The 24,028-nt window shown below is 38.5% G+C and overlaps 1 protein-coding gene across 4 annotated transcripts in view; it reads right to left on the minus strand.

The window, feature by feature from the left end:
• grik4 (glutamate receptor, ionotropic, kainate 4) overlaps positions 1–24,028 on the minus strand; it is a 299,291-nt gene that overhangs the window by 141,486 nt on the left and 133,777 nt on the right. For all 4 annotated transcript variants that reach the window (XR_015095554.1, XM_086080252.1, XM_086080249.1 and 1 more), the window contains exon 4: positions 3,128–3,292. Coding sequence is in view for 3 of the 4 variants with exons in the window: in XM_086080252.1 (XP_085936378.1) it covers positions 3,128–3,292 (165 nt within the window). In the remaining variant the exon portion in view is untranslated. The remainder of the gene's footprint in view (positions 1–3,127; positions 3,293–24,028) is intronic.

Below are 24,028 nucleotides of genomic sequence, written 5' to 3' on the forward strand. Positions count from 1 at the left end.
GATCAAAACAAAATCAAACGCTATAAAGATAACCATTAAAAAAAAAGTCACTTGAGGATAAAAAGAACACCAAGTAGAATATTTTTTTTTTCCTAAAATTCAGTTATTTTCAGTGTTTTGAAGAGAAATTGTATCATGATTTTAGATGTAAATAGTTTATTTATATATAATGTATATTTAGAAAAGCACTACAGTATATAAGCCAATTCAGTTAAAGTAGTGGTACATAATTTTTCAACACCCTCTGTTCTCACTCTGCACACTTCCATCCTTTTTCTTTAAACTAGCCTTGCAGGCCATGTCAAATGTTTTGTGTATACATTTTGTATAAGCCCTGGGCTGCTGATAAATGGATGGCAGGCCGCAAATGGCCCCCAGGCTGTATTTTTGACACCTAAGGTTTAGTGGGTAGTAATGCTTGAAAAAATTATTGTGAAAAACCACAAAACCACAATTCTAATAAAGTTGGGATCGTGTGTAAGACGTAAACAAAAATTCAAAATTCAAACTGTAGTCAACTAAATTATGATAACGAGACAAGATATTTAATGTTCAAACTGACGGACATTATTGTTTTGTTTTGAGCAAACAAATTTTCTCATTTTGATTTCGAAAAAAAATAAATAAAAGGGGATATTCCCCAGGTGAAAACATTAACTGGAAACAGGTGAGTGTCATGATTGGGTAAAATGAGAATCATGGAAAGACTAAGTTGTTCACAAGCCAGGAAGAACCAAATGTTTAAAAAAAAAATCTGAATTACAAGGAATTTAGAGATTTCATCATCTACTCTGCTTAACACCATCAAAACATTCAGAGAATGTGGAGGCACATAAGTGGCAAAGCCGAAAACGATCATTGAATGACCATGACCTTCATAACCTCATATAAATAAATAAAAACTGTCATCATTGTGCAATGGATATTGCCGTGTGGGCTCCAGAACACTTCAGTAAACAATTGTCAGTTAACACAGTTGGTCGCTACATCGACAAATACAAGATAAAACTCTACCATAGTAAAGCGCAAACCATATGAAAACGCCCAGCTTGGACTGATGCAAAGTGGAAAAATGTGCTGTGGTCTGAGGAGTCCACATTTCAAATTAAGTAGTTTGCACATGTGTGAATGTACCATTTTTCATTTATTTACTTGAAAAAATAAAAATAAAAGATCAGTTTGTACATTTAATATTTTGTCTGTAGTGCGTTCAATTGAATATGGGTTGAAAAGGATTTACAAATCATTGTATTCTGTTTTTACTTAAGCTTCACACAACGTCCCAACTTGACTGGAATTGGGGTTTGTCATGTATTAAAAATAGACGGATGCACTCAAACCGTTTGTTCTTGTCATGACCTACTCAAAAGATCTAGAGCCTCATCATGTGCTGAATGTCGATCCCGCAGCGACGACTGCAGTGGAAATTGTCAAAGTCAAACACAATGTGTTCCCTGATGCTGGTTGACCTCCATGTTCAAAACAAATTCATAAGGTAATTTAAAGTGGAAAAAAGTTCCAGACGCATCATAAAACATTGATGAACGCTACGGGGAGTGTTTTAAAGTAACATTTTAACATGATTAACTTTTGAGTGTAATGAGAGGTGTACGGTATCATGAAACAAAAAAATTAAGTACAACTATTGAAACTGGCTGAAGAGGACAGACAACGAGTGAAATGTTATACTTATTCGTGGAATATTAAGTGTATTTACTAGGGATGCGGCAACTTTTTAGATCAGGTAATGCCCCGTCCGCGATATTCCCATCTAACCGCGGCCACTCATCCATCTCTAATCCAATTTCTCCCTCTAATTGTGCATAACATGCATGTAAAATATTTTAAAGTCCCCGCGTGTAAACCACTTGCAAAAAGCGACATAAATATTGGAGCAAGTGAACTAGTGTTTTCAGTGATAGCAGAAAATATTTATGTGGGAAAATCAATGCACACACGCTCCAGTCATAACAGATTACAGGAAACACAATCTCCAAGTCATACGCTATTGATTTCAGATACTTTTAGATTAAAACATTAAAAGGGGGAATGGTGATTGCAGCGACATACAGTATTGGAAAACCAATTTTCGTTGTCTCGTCTATTTAAAAAATAATGGTTGAGAGGAGAAAAGGGTTAAGCGGAAGACTTGTGTTTGTTAGTTAGGTGGTAGAGAACAGGAACTTTTCAAGGTTGCATATTGAATATTGTGTGGTATTTCACTGAATGCCACTGCAATCCAGCAATATTTACGCTATTTAAAATCATTTTTATTCAATTTGTTTCCATTTAGGGGAAGAATTTGAAGATGTTTTTTCTTTGCTCAAAAATAACCAAAGCAAATGCTTCTAGTTTAGTTTGTGAGCAGCAGCGGTGAAAGCCTACATTTACCCGTATAAATATTTTTTTGCAAACAAAATATTGCAACCTTGTTTATTTTGCAGCGTCATTTAATTTAATATTGTAATTAAGGCCTTATAATTGGAAAATCAAATGTAGGACATTTTTAATGATCCATGAAAATGAACCTTGAACACTTTGAATTCCTTAATTTAATCAATAATTGCTTTTCCACACCTTGCCACACAGCTACCCCACGAATCAAAAGTCTGGACGCACTTTCTAGTGATAATGAATGAGAAGCTAAAAAATGAGAAGAGGCACATTTCAGATGAATACTGATCTTGATCAAGGTTTAGTTCCCATTTTGACATATATTTGACAGTTAATTATTGTGCTCAGCCGTTTGTTAGTTATTTTTATTTTTATTTTAAATTAGAAAGAGCAACAACTGAATTAACTCCCATTTTCAAAACGGCTGCACCCATGAAACTAGCCCCCCCCCCCCTACCTGCAAAAACATCCCAGACAATGAGGTTCAGATTTTGATAGACGACTCAGAAAGCAAGTCGTGCTTGAATTGTATGCTAGCGTATCTGCATGTTTGAAATAAAGTACAATTTAAGGGAAACCACATTTGCTGTAAAAACAAGTATCCAGAAAAATATAATCACATAAATCATCAAGCTATAAATCCTCCAGATTTCATTGACGCCATAGAAATTCAAATCAGGCTCAAGTAACTGTAGTTGTCGGTGGGCTCCTTTCCAAAAAGGCCTTTACTCACTTGTTTCTCCCATTTCATATTCACTGTCTCGGAGCAGCTCAAAGATGTCCACCTCCAGCTTTCCAGTGATGGAGCGATTGCTGCTCCTGTTGATGCTGTCTTTGGCCAGCGTGATGGCCAGACGCTCTCCTCTGCTGCACTCCATAGGGTCATCAAGGATGGCAGCTGCACAAAGAGGGCAAAGATAGACAAGGAGACAGTGACTAACCAACTCAAAGAAATGACAAGTGAACACTTTATCTTTAGATTGGAATGGCATTTTGATTTGATGTCTAATAATCGTTTCCCCACTACTTATGTGGCTTTTAAAGAGCGCTGAATTAATTTCAAGGTCCTCAGCGACATTTTGTGCGCGTTTCCATGGGAGCACGAGAGATGACAAAGGTTTGATACTTAAAAAAGGTTTTAAATATTTCGACTTTTCTGATACAATGAAATAAACATGCAGGCTACACATGCATAAAACATGTTATATTGAAAACACAATCAAATAAAAAATGAATAAAAAGTAAATTCAAATAAATATGATTTAAAATATCTGGTAATAAAATCTGTTTTAATGCAACGAAATGGAAAGAATTAAATACATTCAACAGCAAAATGATTCAAGTAACATTCAGCTGGCTGTAAGAAATTAATATTTTCCTATTCTTCTTCAACTGAACAAAACCAATAGGATTCCCTCAGTAGCAGCGAAAGAACTCTGAGATAATATAAACGTTCTACGTACTATGATCGATATCACTATATCGCAAAGACATCATGATTTTTTGGTGAAGTAAGAAGAATTAATATTTGAAATTATCCGGCAAACAATATATACGATACCTAAAGGAATCCAATCACTGCTAACCGGTTCTCAAAGGAAGGTTCTTATTCATATCCTTAATAATCCAAAATTATATCTTTAATAATCTAAAATAATCTCAAAATTCCCCTGACTCACTCAGTGGAATTTTGCTCCTTTTTTTAAACGAGGGTTTTAATAAATAAATACATTAAATTAAATTAAATTAACAGATTAATTTAAAAAATGAATTTTGCTTCTTACTACAGTCTTGCTGCAGCTAATGATTAACTGTAGTAAGACTGTAGTTATAAAAAAAATGATTTTTATTTTTATTTTTTTAATTAGAGCAGAAGAGCTGATTACAATTGGATTCATTTTCAGGTACGTGGCAACTTGTTTGCTCAGTCACAATTGAGGCAATGTGATGAGATGCGTGTGAAGCTCCCAATAGGTCAATGCTATCAATATTTGCAGGAATTAAACGGTAGTAGCCATATCCTTTGTAAACAAAAATTATATTGTTAAAACAAACATTACATTAAATATTTCAATATTAGAGAACCAGTACATATATGTCACGTATAGTATTTCAATTTTTATTTATTTATTTATTTATTTTTAAGGAAAACAGGGCTCTATAGAGAGAGAAAAAGCTGAACTCACTTGTGGATTCCGAACCCACAAACTAGTTTTAAAAAAGCTGTCAAATCCCCAGTATAATCATTCCTGTCACAAAGGGTAATTTCTATCATACTTGTTAGAGTTTCCCCTATTAGTTATTGCCTCTTGATAAGCGTAATAGAACCCATGTGATCTTCACTTTCGTCTTTGTTTTCCCTCCTGTTTTTCTCGTCTCATTAGTGCTAAATTTCTTTGACAAGAACAACGTGTGCGAGAACACCCCAAGCGATGCTGAGTCACAGAATAGCACATTGCACACGTCTCGATACATGTGGCCAATCTATCCAGACTAATAGGCGTGTGACTGTTAAATGAAACTTAGAATTCTGACATGGCCCGGTCTTATGGGATCTGACTTTTAGGGCCGGTCAATATGTGACAGCTGGCAAACAAGGAAGACTGATTTCACACAGGGAGAACATGAGCTGGCCCTTGATCCAGGGAAAGCAATCAATGAGTTGCCGGTAGGTGTGCTAAGGCTGTGGACCGTGGAACAAAGTCTTTGTGACGGCGGGCCTTTAAAAAAAACAACTACAAAAAAACAGATTCCTCTTGAGAGCGCAAAGCAGCAGAAAGTGATCTTAAGAGGTCTATTAGCGTCTCTCACAGATGCGATCCTTTTGTAAACATGCATGGCTGGCTGATTTGCTACGTAACACCCTTTGAGCATTAAACGGTGCCAAACTATTAAGCAAATCAACTTTTTCATCTGCAATAATAGTTCAGTGAGGCAGGCTGGGAGCCTTTATAGCACGGTGCAGTGCAATTACTGCATTCAAATTGTATGCGCTACAGCAAGCAGGCAGAGTTCAGCTCGGTTCGCAAGGGTACACTTTGGAAAGGTTCGCCCTGATCTGGCTTGTGTTTCTCAACAGGTGTTTAGCAGGGATGCCAATAGCTGCATCAGCTACGTGCACGGATAGCGTGACATCACCCCAGTGTGGCACAATGTAACCCTTAAATTTAAACAAGGTAGTAGTCAAGAGTTCTGGTACACTGTTATGGAACTGGAGAGCGAATGAGTATTGAGAATCAGAGCCGTTCAGAGAGAGAGAGAGAGGGTTTGGCCAACTCAGCAGGGTAACAAGATGGCGTCCATATGTCATGTGACCAGAAGTTGACCTCTGTGATTGGTCAACTACTGGTCACATGACACGTGGACGCCATCTTGTTACCCTGCTGAAACCGAGTTGGCCAAACTCTCTCTATCAACAGCTCTGTTGAGAATGGATCAACAGTGCCTCTGTTGGTTGTACCCAAGTATTGCACTTCCTTTTGCCTCAATTGCTTCAAGATGGAATCCCACAACACCCATTCTCCCAAAAAAGAATGATAACGATCAATTCAGTTGCACGCATTTCTAAACGGGCGTAGGACGTGTCGCCAAGGACCTTTTTTATTTGCCAATTCTAGAGACCACGTGACTATGGTTCCAATATGTGTCGACCCATTCATCTGCTAGCATTCACTGCTCAATGAGATATACGTTTTTAATATTGACTATACTGTAGTCTGTCCTCTGGAGAAACTACTTTCTGACCCAAACAGGATTTCTTTTCTTCTTCCTTTTTTTTCATTTTTTTTCTCATCTTCATTCTCTTTTGTTGCACGATAATAACTGCAGCAGCCAGACAGCACGTTGGGCCTCTTCCTGACAGAAATTCATTTCCATATTATCAAAAGTCATCTTCGACAGTGGACAGCAGAAAACTGAATGCTGGGGAAGGTTTGTTCATCTTTTTATTTGATTGGATGCATAGATTTGCCTGCTATGACAGGAGTTGGCAAAAAAAAGTCCCAAAGGTTCCTAAGCAGTTGCATAAGAGTGGCAAGCACTCGCAAATCTTCATAATACTGTCCCAAATAGTCGCCATCTGTCTTTCGCAAACAATTTCCCAAACATTTACACAATGCTGATGGTTTCTAACCATTGCTTAAAATCACGAAATGTCATTAATGACAGAGACCCCCTGATTTACACCAACATTCATCATAGAAGTTGGGGAAGCTAACATTCTCTACCTTTGCAAGCATTTGCCGCTCAGTAAGATACCACGTTAAAGGTAGTTAGTCTGTATTATAAACCCCCCGAGGTGGTCAAAGCGCACGCTTACCACAAAGAGCAGCGCAAGATCCATATAATTGAAGCAAAAATATGTGGCAACAATTGCTTAGTTTGATAAATTCATACATTTAACAACCAGCATCTCTGTTGAGTAGGATGTATTTTTTTTTCATATTTTAATCATGTTATTGGATAAATATGGATTCTGTACTGCTGCTCCAGATGGCGTAGATGGCACAGTCGTGTGCTGTTACATTGAGCTTTTTGTATAGTATTGATGGTTTCTAATTGCAACGTGATAGTGATGGTATTAAGAGGTGGATTAAGTCGGGTTAATTCCCCACTCAAGGTCCAGGCACCAAATGTGTCGTCTGTTCAACGTGTGCTGCAAGAGCCTTTGTTAAATCAACGTCTCATCTGTCTGTAGTCACAGCAGCAATATTCTGTTTATTTGTCACATTAAGACCACACTGCACTCGAGTTTGTTAGGCGTGGTCTCAGACCAGTTGAGTTGGTTCAAGTTTGATTGACAGTACTCATTAAACAAATTGCATGCACCAAGGGGGAACAAAATGTACGATTTGACCCTATAAAGCCTGGACCATGTATATATATATATATATATATATATTAGGGGTGTGAATTGCCTAGTACCTGGCGATTTGATTCGTATCACGATTCATAGGTCACAATTCGATTCGATACCGATTGATCCCGATACGAATCTATAAATTAATTATTGCGTTTTTTTTGTTTTTTTTACTCAAATTTAGAAAATACTAATCAGTAAACATGTATATGTACACTGTAAGATTTGTATGAAAATTGATTAATGTATCTGAAAATTCAGGCTTATAACTGAGCCAACTGCATTTAACAAACAGGTTGCAGTCTGTTTCATGTTTGAACAACACTGAAATAAATTATTAAGGCTTAATGTTCCATTAATATAACATTATTCCATGCTTAATGTGTGAATCCTAACCCTAAGTAAGATGTTTTGTTGAATATTCCCATAAAAAAAATGGATGTTTAAAAATCGATTCGGCCGCATATCGAATTGATTCGAGAATTGCGCGCTGTAATATCGCGATATATTGCCGAATCGATTTTTTCTAACACCCCTAATATATATATATATAGAATATCAAAATAAAAGCTTCAAATGAAATAAGTCCATCCAGTCTTGCATGTGCCCCTTGACCCTTCAGAGGAAATTGGGAAATGGAATGTTGCAAATTGAGTGTCAGAACCGAGATGTTCACAGTTCAAACTGCATCAGGGGGTCATGTTCTGCCAAGTTTGGCCTCCTCTTAATGGCAAAAAAGAGAAAAGGTGCTGTGAGGAGTTGCATAGTACACACTCTTAGTTTAAAAAGTTTCAGTTAAGTGTCAGTCAAGGGTAAAAAACTCATTATCCTTTTGAGGAATCGCCTGGCTTGTCTCTCAACCGAGGTGTTATGTCTCCTTGTCCATCAGGCCACGCACTAAATTCAGATCCAATGAAGTAGTTGAAGCCAACCGCACCTTTTATTTAATGTGCTCATGGGTGTTGATGGAGGCCATTATGTGATGGTGAAACAGTGAAATAGTTCACATGGATTTGACCTTTGATCAAAGAACTTTGCATACGTTATTGCCATGACTATCATTTGAATTGGACTTTCCCTTTAGTTCATGTTTTATTCAGAAGAACTGACAGGTAAGTGTGTGGTTTTATTACCTTCACACACAGTACCTTTAGCAATCAAGTTTTAGAGTCCAAAGTGCATTTACAATGTGGAGTGCAGTAGTGCAAAACAGAGCACTTGTCGTAGGGAAATGGGGGAAATGTCTATCAACTATTGAAGTATTACGGTGTATGAGCAAAAGTTATGCTTATTTGTCCGATGAGTCAAGAAATTCAGAAGGTTTTGAACCCTCATATGCAGGCCAGTTTCTTTGCTCTTTTGGCTGAAATAGAAAGCTTTGACATTTTCAAATTCCACACGATATTATGTTCAATATGCACCAAATCTACCAAATGAAAGAATAGACTCACTCCTTTCTGCCTTTTTTCGTTCTTTTAAAAATAAATGGCAGTGAAATGAATAATAATTGTGGGTTTAAGTTTTTTTTCTTACTTGGAAAAGGACAGAATGTGAAAGGAAACAATGCAATGAACTTCTTTTATGGGGTCAGTCATAAGAGTATCACTTTAGTTTGTCAAACATTAATACCAGTATTTATATTCAAATTCATTAAGCGTAGATGTGTTGAAAGAAATTCGAATAAGTACCACTTAACCAAGGTTTGCTATGCATTTTGTACTTTGACTACATGAGGAGAAAATAACATTTCAAGGATGCAGAGGTCACAGGAGACACACAAAGACCCTCTCTCAGCAACTCCATTCACTGACTGTTCTTTCTTCGCAACGCATGAATGAAGAGAGTTCATCAAAAGGAATTATTTATTAATTATTGGTGTATTTATTTCAGCATGACACACATGTGATGTGAAGGTTTGTCAATGATTTGCAATTCAAATTGGCTTCTTGTCATGACCACACACATACTACGTACGTTGATGTGCTTACATACAAGCTGTGTCAGAAAAGTTCAAGGAATGGCGTCATGAGATTTTTCAAACAAAAACTGTGCATTTATACACCTTGCATCCTGCTCCGTTACATAATTGGAAATATCGGGGACGATCTTGCATATTTGCCGATTGAAATGGCAGGCCAATGAAGCTACATCAGGGTCAAAACGACCATGGCAAATTATGTTTCTAGAGAGAGTTTCTAACTGACCATTTCCTGCCAAGGAAAACAGTGGCTTCTGCTGTAAAATAATTATTGTGCAAGACAAGGTATCCTACAGCGCTACAAAGGAAAAATGTCATTGAAGCTTTAGCTGCAATGGGTATGAAGGAAGGAAAAACAACCATCCTCCCCTGACCTCAGACCTACCCTGTGGAGTATTTATATTAAGAAGGGACAACGGGTAGACAGCATTAGATAGTGTCGTACCAGCCAACAGCTACTTTGGGAGGCAATTATTGTATCTTCAAACAAGATCCAAGCAGAAATCAATTGATATGATATCGAAAAGGTGTTTCAAAAATCATCATTATTTTATTTTTTGGGCCAAAATAGAATTTTGTTCAATTTATATGTAATGCTGAAAATCATTTCATTGACATTCAATACAGTAAAATGGCATTTTCAATTGGCAAAGGCAAAAGCCCCACTAACCATCCAACAGCCAACCGTCCCGCTTGAAAATGAAATAAAGGGTTCCTTGTTTTTTTAATCAAGCACAACCCCTGTAGTGAAGTGCATGTAATGCCTTACATAATTAGAAAACCTTGTTCTCAGAAGACAAGGCGGCAAGAAATTGACTTCCTGTCGTCACATAATGTAATTATAGCCCACACGTACCTAACACAATGCGTGCAAATGGACTGATGTGTGAAGTCGTGTTAATGTGAGGCTGAATGCTAAAAGATAGACTCTACTGGCATTTAAATTGGTCGGCGTGTCACTTCCAGTCTAGCGAGAAGGAACCGGAATCACATGATCTTAGTGAAATGCAGACAGAACTGGCCATTGTGTTGGAATGTTACGCAATAAATGTTTACATTGGGAACGACTCTAGGAAATATTAAAATATTTGTTGTTCTCTGCATATTTTGAACTCATGTTTAGATGACTGATAGGGCAAAATAATGAGTTGTCCAGTGCTAATTTTGACAATAAATTTTAATTTAGTTTTAGTTATAGTCTTTTGACTAAAATTAACTCAAGTTTTAGTCATAATTTAGTCATCTGATTTTTTTATATTTTTTTTATCCAATTCTAGTCAACGTTATAAAGACCCATTGTAGTTAAAACATGTTGAACTGACAATAATATTCCGTCCTAAAACTTATTTTACATCTAAACAAATAAAAGTGCATAATTGCCTGGGATTTAATCTTACAGCTGCAGAATTAATGTAAACATGTTTGAACATTAAATAAAGTGCGGAGAACAGTTTCTGAGTGGTTATTTTCTCCCTCTCACATTTCAGTCCTTCTTCTGATTGGATTTTGTGAATTTTCATCACTCTATTGTTTTCGTTTTAATTTTAGTCACTGACGAAATTGTCAATTTAGTTGTCTTCGTCTCAATTAATGGCTTTTATTTTAGTTTTCATTTCATTTTCGTCTGCAAAAATTTTTTCGTGACGAAAATATGATGACAATTTTTCGTCAACAACATTTTCATTGGAGTTGTCCCATAGCTTACATAATAGTGGTCCTCAGTTGATGACAATTTAGACTAAAGCAACAGAGCCTGTGCTGAATGTGAATACATAATTTTATTTTTGAAAACTCAAGCACGAATAAACAAACAAACAAAAATGTCCGGACAAGAGTCCGATAAAATTCTAATCTTTTACTCGTTTTCAACATGGAATTCAATGCAATTGTTCCATTGATGCAGTTAAATAAGTCCGTTCCAGAACCAGGTTTGATCACACCCCTCAAGGAATGTGTCTACATCATCATCAAGTCTTCATCAGTATCAAAATTGTTGACCATGCAAGTTAATCTTTTCAGTCTGGGAAACAAAAGGAAGTCTGGTGGGGCTTAATCTGATGAATTATCATCAGCAGCAGCAGCAGCGGCAGCGGCAGTAGCGTGTATTCACATTCAAGGTGAGATGAAAAACTTCTGGGACACCACTCGTATGTGATCCGAACGCTGTGGTCTGTATTCTCTAAGCAACACTGATGGCATAACGGTTCATTGGCCTGTCTTGGGTGCAGACAGCGTGAATTCAGTTCCCACTCAGTGTTGGTGTTATTGTAAGTGTGAAAGGTTGTATGTCCTTATATTTGCCCTACAATGCAAAACAAAGCCCAAAGTCAGCTGAAATATGCCCCATGACCCTGAACAGGATAAGTCGTAAAGAAAATGGATGGACTACCCTCTGAGGCAAACAGAAAACTATGAATGAGTCACATACCATACATCCAAACATTGATCATATAATTTAATAATATCGACAGGGGAAGATGGAAAAGTTGCCTTTGAGTGATAAACGAGGTGAACAAACAATCAAAGCCGAAGGAGCCGGAAAGACCCACGCAAGCATAGAACAAGCAAATAGAACATGCAACCTCCACATAGGAAGGCCGGGGCGGTGATTCCAACCTGAGACCGTAGTCAGGTTTCCATCCAATTGTTTTGAATTTTTTAAGCAAATTTACTGAAAATGTGCAAAACGGACATGCAACTTTTGCCCGTTTCCATCTGTTCTTCTTTTGCGAATGTTGAGAGGGGACTCCGCCGATGCAGGTGGCAGTATACACCATAGAGATGGGATCCATCAGTAATTTAAAAGAAGAAGAAAAACAGAAAGCGACTGTGCCGTGCAATGACGTCGTATGAGTTTGCTTTTGTAATTCTTGACAAACCGTAGCATGTCTTTGCTGTTTTCCATCTAAAATAGCATTCATATTTGCTTCTTTAATCAATTCCAAAAAGATTTATGTTTCATCGTCCCCCAAAACATGCCTTACTTTATCGTCCGACGTTGCTTTGGGACTACGAACGTACGTGTGACGTAATATCCGGTGAGATGTGTATCCGGTCATGCCAGTGGTTATTCGTAAAACCTGTGCCCATAGCCAAAATTTGCATTTTCCTTTTTTCGATACGCTTCAAAATCCACCCCTTTTAAGCGTAAAAACCTTTTGCGAATTTTGGGCCCTCTGTCGGATTTCTAGCATTTCCATTCAGGTTTATTTTCGCATTTCTTGAAAATACAAATAAAAATGAGTGGATGGAAACCCAACTCGTGAGATAGATGTGCTAACCATTCCTCCACTTTGTAGTCATTTTTCAGTATTTAATTTGAAGGAAAAACAAAATATACAAAAGTTTGCAAAATGACTCAACACTCAGGTTTCTGTGACAATGTCAGCATGATTACAGGACATCCACAAAGCGTAAAATGCACCAGTGGTGCACCTGTCAGACGAGCACTCAGATTGATGAAATAGGCGTAGCAGGTCACAAAAGGAGTGGCAGGTGTCAACTAAGACAAATTGCGGGCGATAACAGGAACCAAACATGTTATAACAGACTCTTGGATACAAAAAGACAAATGCGCGCACACATGTGACACAACTGCAATGTGTTGAGTTTTAATTTGTTGCAGTCAATCCTCGAGAGGTGGCAGCCAGTAATGCAACAGGGTGTTGACTGTGATAAACACGGCCGTGCCCCCCAAAAAAGAATGGTTTTAGAGGTAGAAAGAGTGCGACATCAAACAGCCTGGCAGGCTTTTTCAAACAAAACAAGTCAGGTCACGCAGACGTGAGCTGTCCGGATGGCATCAGCCCGCCCACTCCACTGCCTCTGTGAGTGAATCGACGACACTCAAGCCATACGAAATTAGACACCGGCAGGGGTCCCACACTGCTTGAAATGCCATGTTGGACCTCAACCTCAGCCTACTCTCTTTCGGATGCTGCGACAACCAATCTTACAGGGCCTGCACACTCAGAAAGCAATTAGTCAGTGAAAAAAATAATAATTAATCAGCTGGGCCAAGACCAAGGCTCCAAATCCTGATGTCCTTATAGCTACTAAACCCCTTTCACGCTTTGTAGCTACTGGCAAGATTCTTGACATCAAGACGGAATGGCTTTCATTTGACAGTTGCGCGAGTGTGAGTGAGCGATGGTTGTCACGTAAAGACAGCCAAGCATCGCGGTTCACTGAACCCCTCGATACACTGGCGTGGACAGAAAGTAAACACAGAGAATCCCTATGTCAGGAGATCAGCGTATATATGCCGTAGAGAGATGTCGCCTCTAGTTTTCATTTTCAGAGGAGATGAGTGTAGGAAGCATTAGAGCAGTAGGAGCGTTAGTGTACCTTTGTGACGGCTGACTGTAACTTCTTCAATTAGTTTCAGAACATAACGTGTTGGCACTGTAACCTGTCTGCTTAATATAATCTCAATGGAGAATAAAAACTGCACAAAATTGTCATTAATGACTAACAGTGATTGTATACATCCCCTCCTGGACAATTTAAGTTAGCAATGTTTCAGTTAATATGAGTTACGATTTCAATTTTCAGTTTCAATTTTCAAAGGGCAATGTGATGCGCCATGCCCTCTGACAGGGACATCGAATATGTAGTCAAGGTATGTTAGTTGTATTCATTGATTCAGATTTCAGTCATATGCAGTGTTGGTCACCTGAAAATTACAATTAGAAGAATACTCTTGGTATTTGAGAGCTGCACTAGGACGTTTGATATTTTGTTTTTTATTTTTAAATGACCAGGTTTGAGTAGTTTAAAAAGCTGAATGGTGGCTTGATTCCGGGGTATGAGGTGTATGGTTTTCATATTGGCCTAAACTAAACAGAGAAAATCTGACGAGTGCCACATTTTATGTACATCTCTCCACCTAAGCTGATATTTGTCATTTCTTATGACAAAAAAACGTGTAAAATAGATATAAGGGACTTCACTTTGACAAAACCAAAGTATTCCTCCGTCAATATTTTCTGCAGATCGGCACATGAATGCAAAAAGCTCTTTCCGAATTTAATCAGCTATTTTTGGGCATACAACCAACCACCAAACAGCAATCAAAAAGTACGCCTCACTGTCACATTTTTGTACGGTACTTGGCAGAAGTAAAAATGTCATCGATGTAGTGGTTTCTTCAGGTTCAGTACAAAAAGGTAAGGATGAAACCTGGTCTTAAATTGGTCGAAGGCACCGTAGCCAGCCTTGCTTTGAGGACACTGCAGCAGTGCAAGCAGTTGAGAGGAAGCTATTGGGGTAAACCTCTTTCATCCATTCATTGATTCATTCATGAAAAGATCAACCCTTCTGGATCGTCACATGATGACAGCCCTGGAAATAGGCATTGTGTGGTGTCTTGCAAAGTTAGTGTCAAAGCTGGGCACAGCAATGACATCATCCTTGAAAGGCTGCGGGGTTTGTAAAGGATAAAAGATGGATACACAAGGAGACATTATACATTGGACAATGTTCCACTACTTTTGTAGGTCAAAACACGTTGATGGATAAACTCTACAACATTTGAGTTTTGATCATGTGGTTACATTTTATAGACTGATTATTGTGCGGCAAGAATGCAAGCAGTATGTCTATGGGACGTACAGTTGCAAGAAAAAGTAGGACACTCTTTTGACTTTCCTGGATAATTTGGTCATAAAATGTCATCAAACCATCAATGTCAACCCTGTTTTTTTAACCTAATACCAAGCAAGCAATAAAGTGTTTCCATGATTTACTGACCAGACATCATGTCACAGTGCAGAGTCGACTAAAACACTTGACATTATGAAACATCAACTTTAATACTGCGCAGGGAACAAGGAAAAAAATCTCTACACTTCATCTGAGACTGTTTAGGTGCTGCTGTTTTGGTTTAGTAGCAAAGTTTAGGAGTTAATTTCATCAATCAAAACAAATATGTCCATCACCTAAAAAGCAATTATGACACCGCCTCCGTTTTCATACATTTGCCTATAAGCATATGAAATTGCCCCCAAATTAGCTTTTCCACTACAGTACTTAAAAACATCACCTCTTTAAGTGTGAAATTAATAATAAAAAAATGAAAATGAGGGAAGCTGTTCATAAATACACGCTGTTAGTTCTCCCTTTGTGAGTGGAAATTAATCAAACTTCAGTATGAGTACTGTGAGTGTGACAAATATGGAGACAAGGCAGGTTATAATGAAAATGAATGAATACGTTTAGGCAGGCTCGTTTGAATCAACAGATGGTGGTTGACACGCAGTGAGAGTATGAAAGCTGCGCCACAAGGCTAATCTCAACAAGGACAATAGAGACGAAGAGTAAACAGTGGACAGATGATGGTTATTATGAAGGAAATAGCAACGAGGTGGCAGTTGTAGTTTGAATTTAATGCTCGAGGGATGAAAAGATGGCAGGTTGGCAGGCGAAAAATAATAAATAAATAACAAAACAACCCTTAGGGAATTTCCACTCTTACTGGGTGTCATTAACTGTCAGTCGGCCTATCTCCCTGCACAGGCCTGGGCCTCCAGATAGAGGCATGTAATTGTCTGGAAGGTCAAGGGAAACCAGCAGATAGTTTGAGAAAAGGCTAAGAGAGGAAATACGGTGAGAAAACAGATATTAGAAACCGTGTGGTGATGAATAAAGGAGGCAAATGCTTAAAAACCTCATGAAAAACTATTGAGGTAGTGCAGTGAATGGCCAAAACAAAGTAATGCCATGAAACTAGGCGTCATTGTGCAAGTAAGGTTATTTGTTGATTTGTTTTTTGTTTGTAATTTTTTTTTCCTTTGTTTTCGCTGGCTCTCATTTTCCTTTTAAATAATGCTTACTGCTCAAGCAGGACTGCTTCACAGTGAAGAGGCATTTTTTTAAAGCTGTTTTCCCCTGTAGCAATATTAAATTCTAATATTATTATGATAAAATCAGTTGCATAGCTTTCATAAATGGTCAGAGGTCATTGGAAAGAGTGTGAGGACAACTGAAGGAGAGTGGAAAAAAAAGAGTGTGAGTTATAAATATAGATGTTGTTATGCAGAGCAGAAAGGTCATTGAATGGATTGATGAGTGGGAAAATGAATCATATGCAAGGGCCTTCAATTTTGGAAAGGACACCACGCTCATAAAAAAAAAGGGTTATGGTTAGGAATAATGTGAGTATCCATGGGCACCATAAGCAGTGTAGTGGTTCACATAGCTGATGAATCAATTTCCAATCAATGTATTCACCAATCGTCTCTCAACTTTACTGTGACCTTGAATGGGATGTGTGTGACAAAAAAAGGACTTTACCAAGCCTCACATTCACTCATTCACACACACATTCATACACCAGTGGTCAGTTGCTGCCATGCAGCTGCCAGATCCACAAGGATCAGATTAGGGCTCAGTGTTTTGCTCAAGGACACTTCAACATGGTCACAAGGGCTGAGGATCAAACTCATAACCTCCCGGTTGGGAGACAACCACTCTACCACTGAGCCAACCAAAGCCTGGTGGTAGAATTTTGCATTTTGAAAGAACTTGGACAAAGTGGCCCTGACGGAGCAGCACTTATCCACTTGAAGTGAAACGAAAACTCACTGAGCTGAGCGGGAAATCGGCGGCCCTCAAGAGAATAAAAGTACTTTTGAAAAGACGAGAAAGCTCAAAGGTGATATCAGGGAGATATGGATTGAAAGCACTGGAGGAGACATTTACGAGGAAGGATGACAAGTAATGTGTGAAAGTTGAGGAGTTGTATCCAAGGGGAGCCAATGTCCATGGAGAGCAACCAAGGAATCAATGACAATTAGTGTGCCAGTATTTGCCTGCATCCAAGGATCATCATAATCAAGCCAGTCTTCAACCAGTATTATTATTATGTATTTCTATTTCAAAATAGGAAACCCAGAAACTTTTTTAAAAACTTTTTTGACTGAGAATTTAGACAAATGACTAGATGAGCAACCAACTGATATAGCTAGAGATATAGCTATACCTTAGCATGCTGGGAACCTCAGCTGATGAGGCACTAGGAATAGTAAAATGGTCAGTCAGGCAGACTTCGTTTCTCAATGGAAAAATAAGTTAGAGCAATGTGGGGCATAGGTGCCTCAAAATAGAAAAGGGGCAAAATTGTCACGTTAAACAAATTGTTGAGGTTAGGCGGCATTAACTTGACCATCAATACAATTACATTCATGTTGAACTTTGCACTGATAACAATCCGGATAGTCCTTTTCCTATTTGGCGAAGGAGGACACAACGTCCATAATGTGGACTAGTCAGACCACAGTACACTTTTCCACCTTATGTCTGTCTGTCTCATATGAGCTTGGGCATAGAGAAACCAGGGACATTTCTAGGTGTTGATGATACGGCATGCTAGTGTTTGTATTTGTATTTGGAGATGTAATGACAATGTTTTTCTCAAGTGTTTGAAAGCAAAATCCTTTTGCACATTGTCGGTTTTTAATGCAGTGTTGCCTGAGGGATCATAGGTCATGGGTTCTCAATGTGCAGAGACTCATCCAGATTCTCTGAATCTCTTGATACGATGATATGTAGATGATGAAATCCCTAAATTCAATGCAACTATAATTTGAGAGACAAACCTCGCGCCATCCTTGCTTGTGAACAACTGAGCCTTTCACTTTACATGCACCAGATTCCTATTAAACTGTTCAACATATGGAATGGGGGTATTCTCATGGGAGTTCCTATCGTGATGTCAAATCAGGTTAAGGTTGAGTGGTACGGGGATTGCAGAAGACTGGATTTACAAATAGGACACCCATCGACTCATCCTGTGTATTTAGAGGGCAGGTGACAGAGCATACGCAACTCAACTCATCTTTATTTATACAGTGCTTTCAAAATAGAGCAGTATGAGGAAAGCCATGTACGCAACACATACACATAACGCTGTTACCCCCACACCTGTCAAATGAGTCAGCGCAAAGTTAATAACACAGCTGGCCGCACAGGGAAATAGCAATCTTGTCTATACATGGTTAAAAGACTACCATGATCTCCTAGAGAGGAAGTCCTAAATGTGTGCTTAATTACATCTGTGCTTATCTTATCAATGGTGTTCACAATGTCAGCAACTAAATACACTCACTTACCCAACACCCTCCACTGTTATCCTTTTTGGATCTGGGCTTGTGCTGCTTACTACTCAGAGCATTTGTAGTGTTGTTGCCCAACACTCAGCCACTGGAGATCTATAGTACAGTGCTGGGTTCAAGCCTATATTAATGTGAAGGCTGTTTAAGGAAGACAATCTGGCATGATAATTTAACCTTACAAATCATGCATGATCGAAACATGACAAGATGAGACGGAAGAGTGCTCTTTTGTAATTCATTTAATTCATTTTAGACAAGGAATTCGTAATCTGTGGTGGCACGGACGGACGGACAGACAGACAGACAGACAGACAGACAGCATCCGTCAACAAGCCGGGACACCCTTCCGTCATAGTCAATCAGTCAATATTTCAAGGCGACCCATCAATCCGTCATTTGTTCAGCAAAATGAGCGTCGGTCGATGTTTCCGTCATTCGAAGTGGGCATCCACCAATCTTCCATCAATTGTCATTTGTCAATCCGTCAAAAATGGGACGTCCGTCATTGACGGATTGACGATTACACTGACGGACGAAAGCCTCCTTCCGTCAATGCTTAGCTCATCAATGTTTCGAAGTTTCTCATCAAGCCTTAATCGTCAATAAAATAGTCATCTGACATTGACGGATCTTCTGTCAATTATGACAGAATGCCCACCTCTGGTATTGTTGCATTTTTAAAAATTATTGCATGATTAAAAATGATTACTTCATTAGCAATAAACGGCCTCATTTAGACATTTTTGGTGTACATACGGAGGATTGTTGGCAAAATCTGGTTTCAACCAACGCTCGTTACCTCATCACCTGTTGGACTCTGCTATGTGTGCTAAGAGTTATTGCAGACACTTTTTTGGGAGTGGCCATTGCCCTCAGAAATGCTCCAAAACCAAATTGCGCAATAGCAAACTGGTAATGAGACACACAAATTTTGAAAGCCTCTAAAATATTGCGAAAAAAGTTTTTACGCTCTCATGAGGTGTTTTTTTTAGATGTTTCGTTATGGAAGTAAATTACAAAAATGTAATCGAAACACTTTTCCGCTAGTGATGTGACCACGCCCGGTCAAGTGCGTGTGATTGGAAGTAAAGGGACAATAGCCGTTCGCCTCCTGAGGAGATAACAAGTCTATTTAACCACAAAGCTATAGAGCCAAGGCTTCTGCTCCCTACACACAAAAAACATATTATTGTGGCATGAGAGAGATGTCTTTAAAGTAATCATAACAACTCTGGGCATCCATCCTTCGAAAACAAACCTCTTACGAGTACATTTCATGTGTTCTTACGAAAATACAAGACAAATTGCGAGACAAGACATTATGAAAATTACGCCTCAAAGAAAACATCTCCAAGTAGAAATTGTGCTTTATCAAAATTAAAGAAATATCGCTTTTAGTTTGTGAATCACTAATGGCTGACCACAATGCCCTTTTCCCTTTTAGTCAGATTAGATCAAATATCATCAAAACCGTGGTTGTAATTGTGTTTACCAACAACCTATAATTGGTTGGCCCTGACCTTTAGCCACAACCTAGTCTCTTGGCACTCGTTTTCACGGTGTACACTCGCAAGCCCTCAGGCTGTCTGCCTCGAGCACCCTTTCTCTAGAGGCAGACTCGGCTCGCGAGCCCCCAGGCATTTTGTCCGGCCGCCATCCCATGAAAAGCCTGTCTGTCAAACCCAGGTGTTCAAACCATAAAAGTTAGATTGCTTGCCAACACTCACATCAAAATAAGCAGTATGATACTCTTAAACTAACAGCAAACATGAAAAGCAAACCTACGGGCCACCTGGTTGTCACACTTGAATAAAAACAGGAAATGGTTTGATTCAAATCCCGAGGCAATTGAAAGCTGAAACTTGTTTTCTATCTTCGACATTTAATTCTGTTCAGCTCAAGTGATGTTGTTAACTGACTTTTGAATGTGGTCAAATCTATTTGAATTTCAAAATATAAGAAATATTGTAAGTCTATGCAGTGGAAGACACAAAGCACTAGATGATGTATTCTTTGAATCTGCCAAAAGTAAACAATAAGGAAAAGGGTCATGCTAGTCTCCACTTAAAGGGCTATTTATGTTCAAGTGTGAATACAATGTAATGTGAACTATTACAGATATTAACCTTAACATAATGAAGGGATAAGGATAAACCGCTCAAAGGCATAGTTACTGCATCTTTTTGCCACCCCTTGTATCCTTCTGAGGGGCTTATAAATTACCCAACACCACACTTAGGAACAAAAGCAGCAGGCAGTGCTAGAGATATGCAGATAGAAGAGCGCACATTCCACACAGTCGCAAGTGGGTGGGAACAAAAAGCGCATGTATGTGCAGGCGTGTTACCAGCAATGGTGCTGAAGGCAAGTATGACGCCTATTGATGACTGTACTAACCAAATGTAATGTCAAAGAAACCTGGTAACAACTGGAGTTGTGGGGGATCTCATGATTCAAACTCCTGAGTGGGTGCCATTATCGGCAGATGTATTGTAATGGAAGAGATATTGACGCATTCATGTGTTAAAAGAGAAGGTCCTAAGTGTCCCCCGTATTAGGACAGGAGTGAGTGTATGTTGTTATATTGCTCATGCATGTGACGTTTAAATGGACTGGATCGGAAAAAAAACATTGTTCATCAGTGCAAATGAAACAAATCAACTTTGTAGATTTGTGAATGATGCTAATTTAATTTGTTCCGTTATCGTCGTATTTGAAATCATCTTTAACACCCAAACACAAAAAGTCCCCCCAACATGTTTGTAATGTAACGGAAAATAGCACTCTATATCATTGACCAAATAAATAAATAACAGACGCAACAAAGAAGAGTTTCACAACTACTGCAAGTGACTCTGTGACTTTTTGATTTATTTTGTTCTTGATCGTAGATGGCAAAAGTACCGTATCTATGGCAATGCATGGATTTGAGCACATTTGAGCAGATAGTTAACATTGGTTATTTTGTCCCCTCAGACGATTATAGTGGCAGGGACCTGAGCTAAAGAGAACTAGACTGTGCCAAATCCACAAAAACATATACAGTTAAATAATTTTTTTGTCTCACGGCCTCGTGAGACTGACGCCAAACAAAGACGAGAGGTTAACAAAAACAAGCATCTGTCCTAAAAGGTCAGCGAAACAACCAAGTTGCAAGTCTGCAATGTTCTAATTTTAGCCATGAAAGATGTTTTCAGCTGTGGCAGACATGACACGGTTCTCTGGCTGCTCTTGTCCTCCGCATTTGTGATGTTTGTGATTTGTGATGTCTCCATGACCATGTCTCTGCTTGTTATTATTTTGTTTGCTCTAATTAAAATGATTAACATAGGAACATCAACAAGTAAAACTCTTGCTTCATTAAATTCCAGTCTAGTCGGACAGCTTTTAATTATCCCAGAACAGAAAGAACAACTCTGCCTGTGGATGGTAAAGGCGAGTCATATGAATGCTTGTGTAATTGGCAAATAATGTTGTGTTTTACTACCGTGATCAAAACCCACTCAACAAAAGCAGTTTCCGCAGATAGGTTATAAAATGCTAACAACACTCTTACGGGATGTAAAGCAGAGTACAGTATTGCCTTGACTTTCAACACAATTTTCCATTCAGATCAATTATGCTTGGAGTAATTTATTGAAGAGGTAAAACTGACGAAGCCATAAAAACTTTATGAACAAAATAGTAGGCCGACAGTGTATATACTTATACATGACTCACAAAAAGGTAGGGATGCTTTGCTTTCAGGTGAAATTTCAGGGAGTGAATGTGGAACCTTTAAAGCTGAATGTACCATGACCTTCTTTCAAACTTTTGAATGTCTAACTGTTGAATGTTTCAATACATTTTGCACAACTAAATTGGCATTGCAAATGAAAATATGTTCTCCAGTGCCGTACTTGAATAAATGCAGTAAAAGTTCATGTTTTTTTTTATGTATAAAAAAAAAGACACCTTTCTGTGACTCTTCCGGTTTCTGAATATTTTTAAAAAATTCTTTGTTGCTTGAAAATGTCCAACGTCTCTACAGCTGTTTCTCTTTCTTTTTTTTTCTTTTTTGGTAGTATTTTCAAGTACAACAGCAATCCACACGTTGAAGAAGTGAAAATTGGGAACATGATTATAAAAAGTGTTTCCTTGGCATGAATAACCACTAATCAAATCTTCCCCTCTAATTCCCCTTAAAAGCGTAGCTGTCCATGGCACGTGGAGCGTAATGGATGAGGAAAGGGAAGCTCCCAAGCACAACAGCTTGAGAAGGCTGGGAGGAAATTGATGTCCTTGTCTTGGAAGATTCAGCGTTGGAAGGTGCAAATGTGCACTGAATAAAAATAAACTAGGAAATGTCCCACTTACTTTATTCCTTGATGCAAAAAAAGGGGCTCAGGAATTGCTTATAATCGAAGCCCACAAGCTTATGTGAAAGGGAGGGAGAATTATGTGGAAAGGTACTTCATGTTTTTTATGTTTTGTAAAACATTCAACATAGTAAATCAAAACAATGAAAACAAAGCGCTACAATAAGAGAATATGATGTCAAAATGAGCCCGAGAGTAACTGCCAGAGTAGTAGTTGGAGTAGTTCCCGTCGATTTGCTGAGATCCATTCAACTGGAAATTAAATCATTAAAACAACTTTAAAGGAGAACTCAACAGGAAGTCAGACTCTTGCTCCACCCCTCACTAAGATTTTAAATCGGAGCTCAAAGGGGGCGTTGCCTGGAGGACCGTTGGGTTGCGAATGGGAAGATGGTTGGGCGTGGTTTGGCTGTGATTGACAGCAGCAACTCACTAAGAAGCCGTTTAAGGAGGCGTGTACGAGAATGAGCCGGTGGGTAGCGGGGGCGACTGCGTCGTGCGGAACAAGTGGCGTAGTATGTATCGTCTCGTGTAATGAGAGAACACAAAGCCAAATTGTGTTTATCTCAGTGTTTAATCGTAAGGTGGCACCAAACACACGGGTTTTGCCCCCAAATCAAGCTTTAAACAAACATGTACTAAAATGTAAAAAGCATTTGTAGACACCTGTTTATGCAGTTTATCAGCAAAAAAAATAAAAAATAAAAGTTGATTAAGTGTTGAGTTATGCTTTAAACAACACTTTACGACATTTATGTAAAGATTAGGACTCATTCAACCCCAAAAACGTATAAATACGTTTTTAATACTTTGTCATGCACTCCCAAAAAGTACTTATACGTTCTTATATATATATATATATATATATATATTTTTTATGCTAGAGCAAACAGAAGGCTTTGATAAAGCTTCTGACATGAAGAGGTTGCTTAAAGTAATGGTAGTTATTACAAAAAACGGCAGGTGGCAGCAGAGTATAAGAGATCAGCCGGGGCCATGTTGCAAAAAGCTCTTTTTCCCAGTGTTTTCAACAGGTTTGTGAATAATGATGAAACTTAGCTATATTCTAATGCTAATTGCTGCGAAACGGAAACAGATAGAAATATACTTTTTTTCCTGATGAAAGAAGAAACCCTCATCTTTCTTTTGGTAGGTTCCATTGTTTTTATAGCAATAGAACACAATATTCTGTGGGCCTTGCAAAATCAGTCAAAGTCCAGTAAAACAGCCGGAAGCGAAGTGGTTGCTTCAGTGAAAATGGCTGGGAGTGAATTAGTTTAATAAGCACACCTGCCTCACAGTTGACTCGGGTTTGAATCTTCGCTCG

This window comes from Leptonotus elevatus, chromosome 7, assembly GCF_054856555.1.
Source record: "Leptonotus elevatus isolate MCC_2025b chromosome 7, RoL_Lele_1.0, whole genome shotgun sequence".
Lineage (NCBI taxonomy): Eukaryota > Metazoa > Chordata > Actinopteri > Syngnathiformes > Syngnathidae > Leptonotus > Leptonotus elevatus.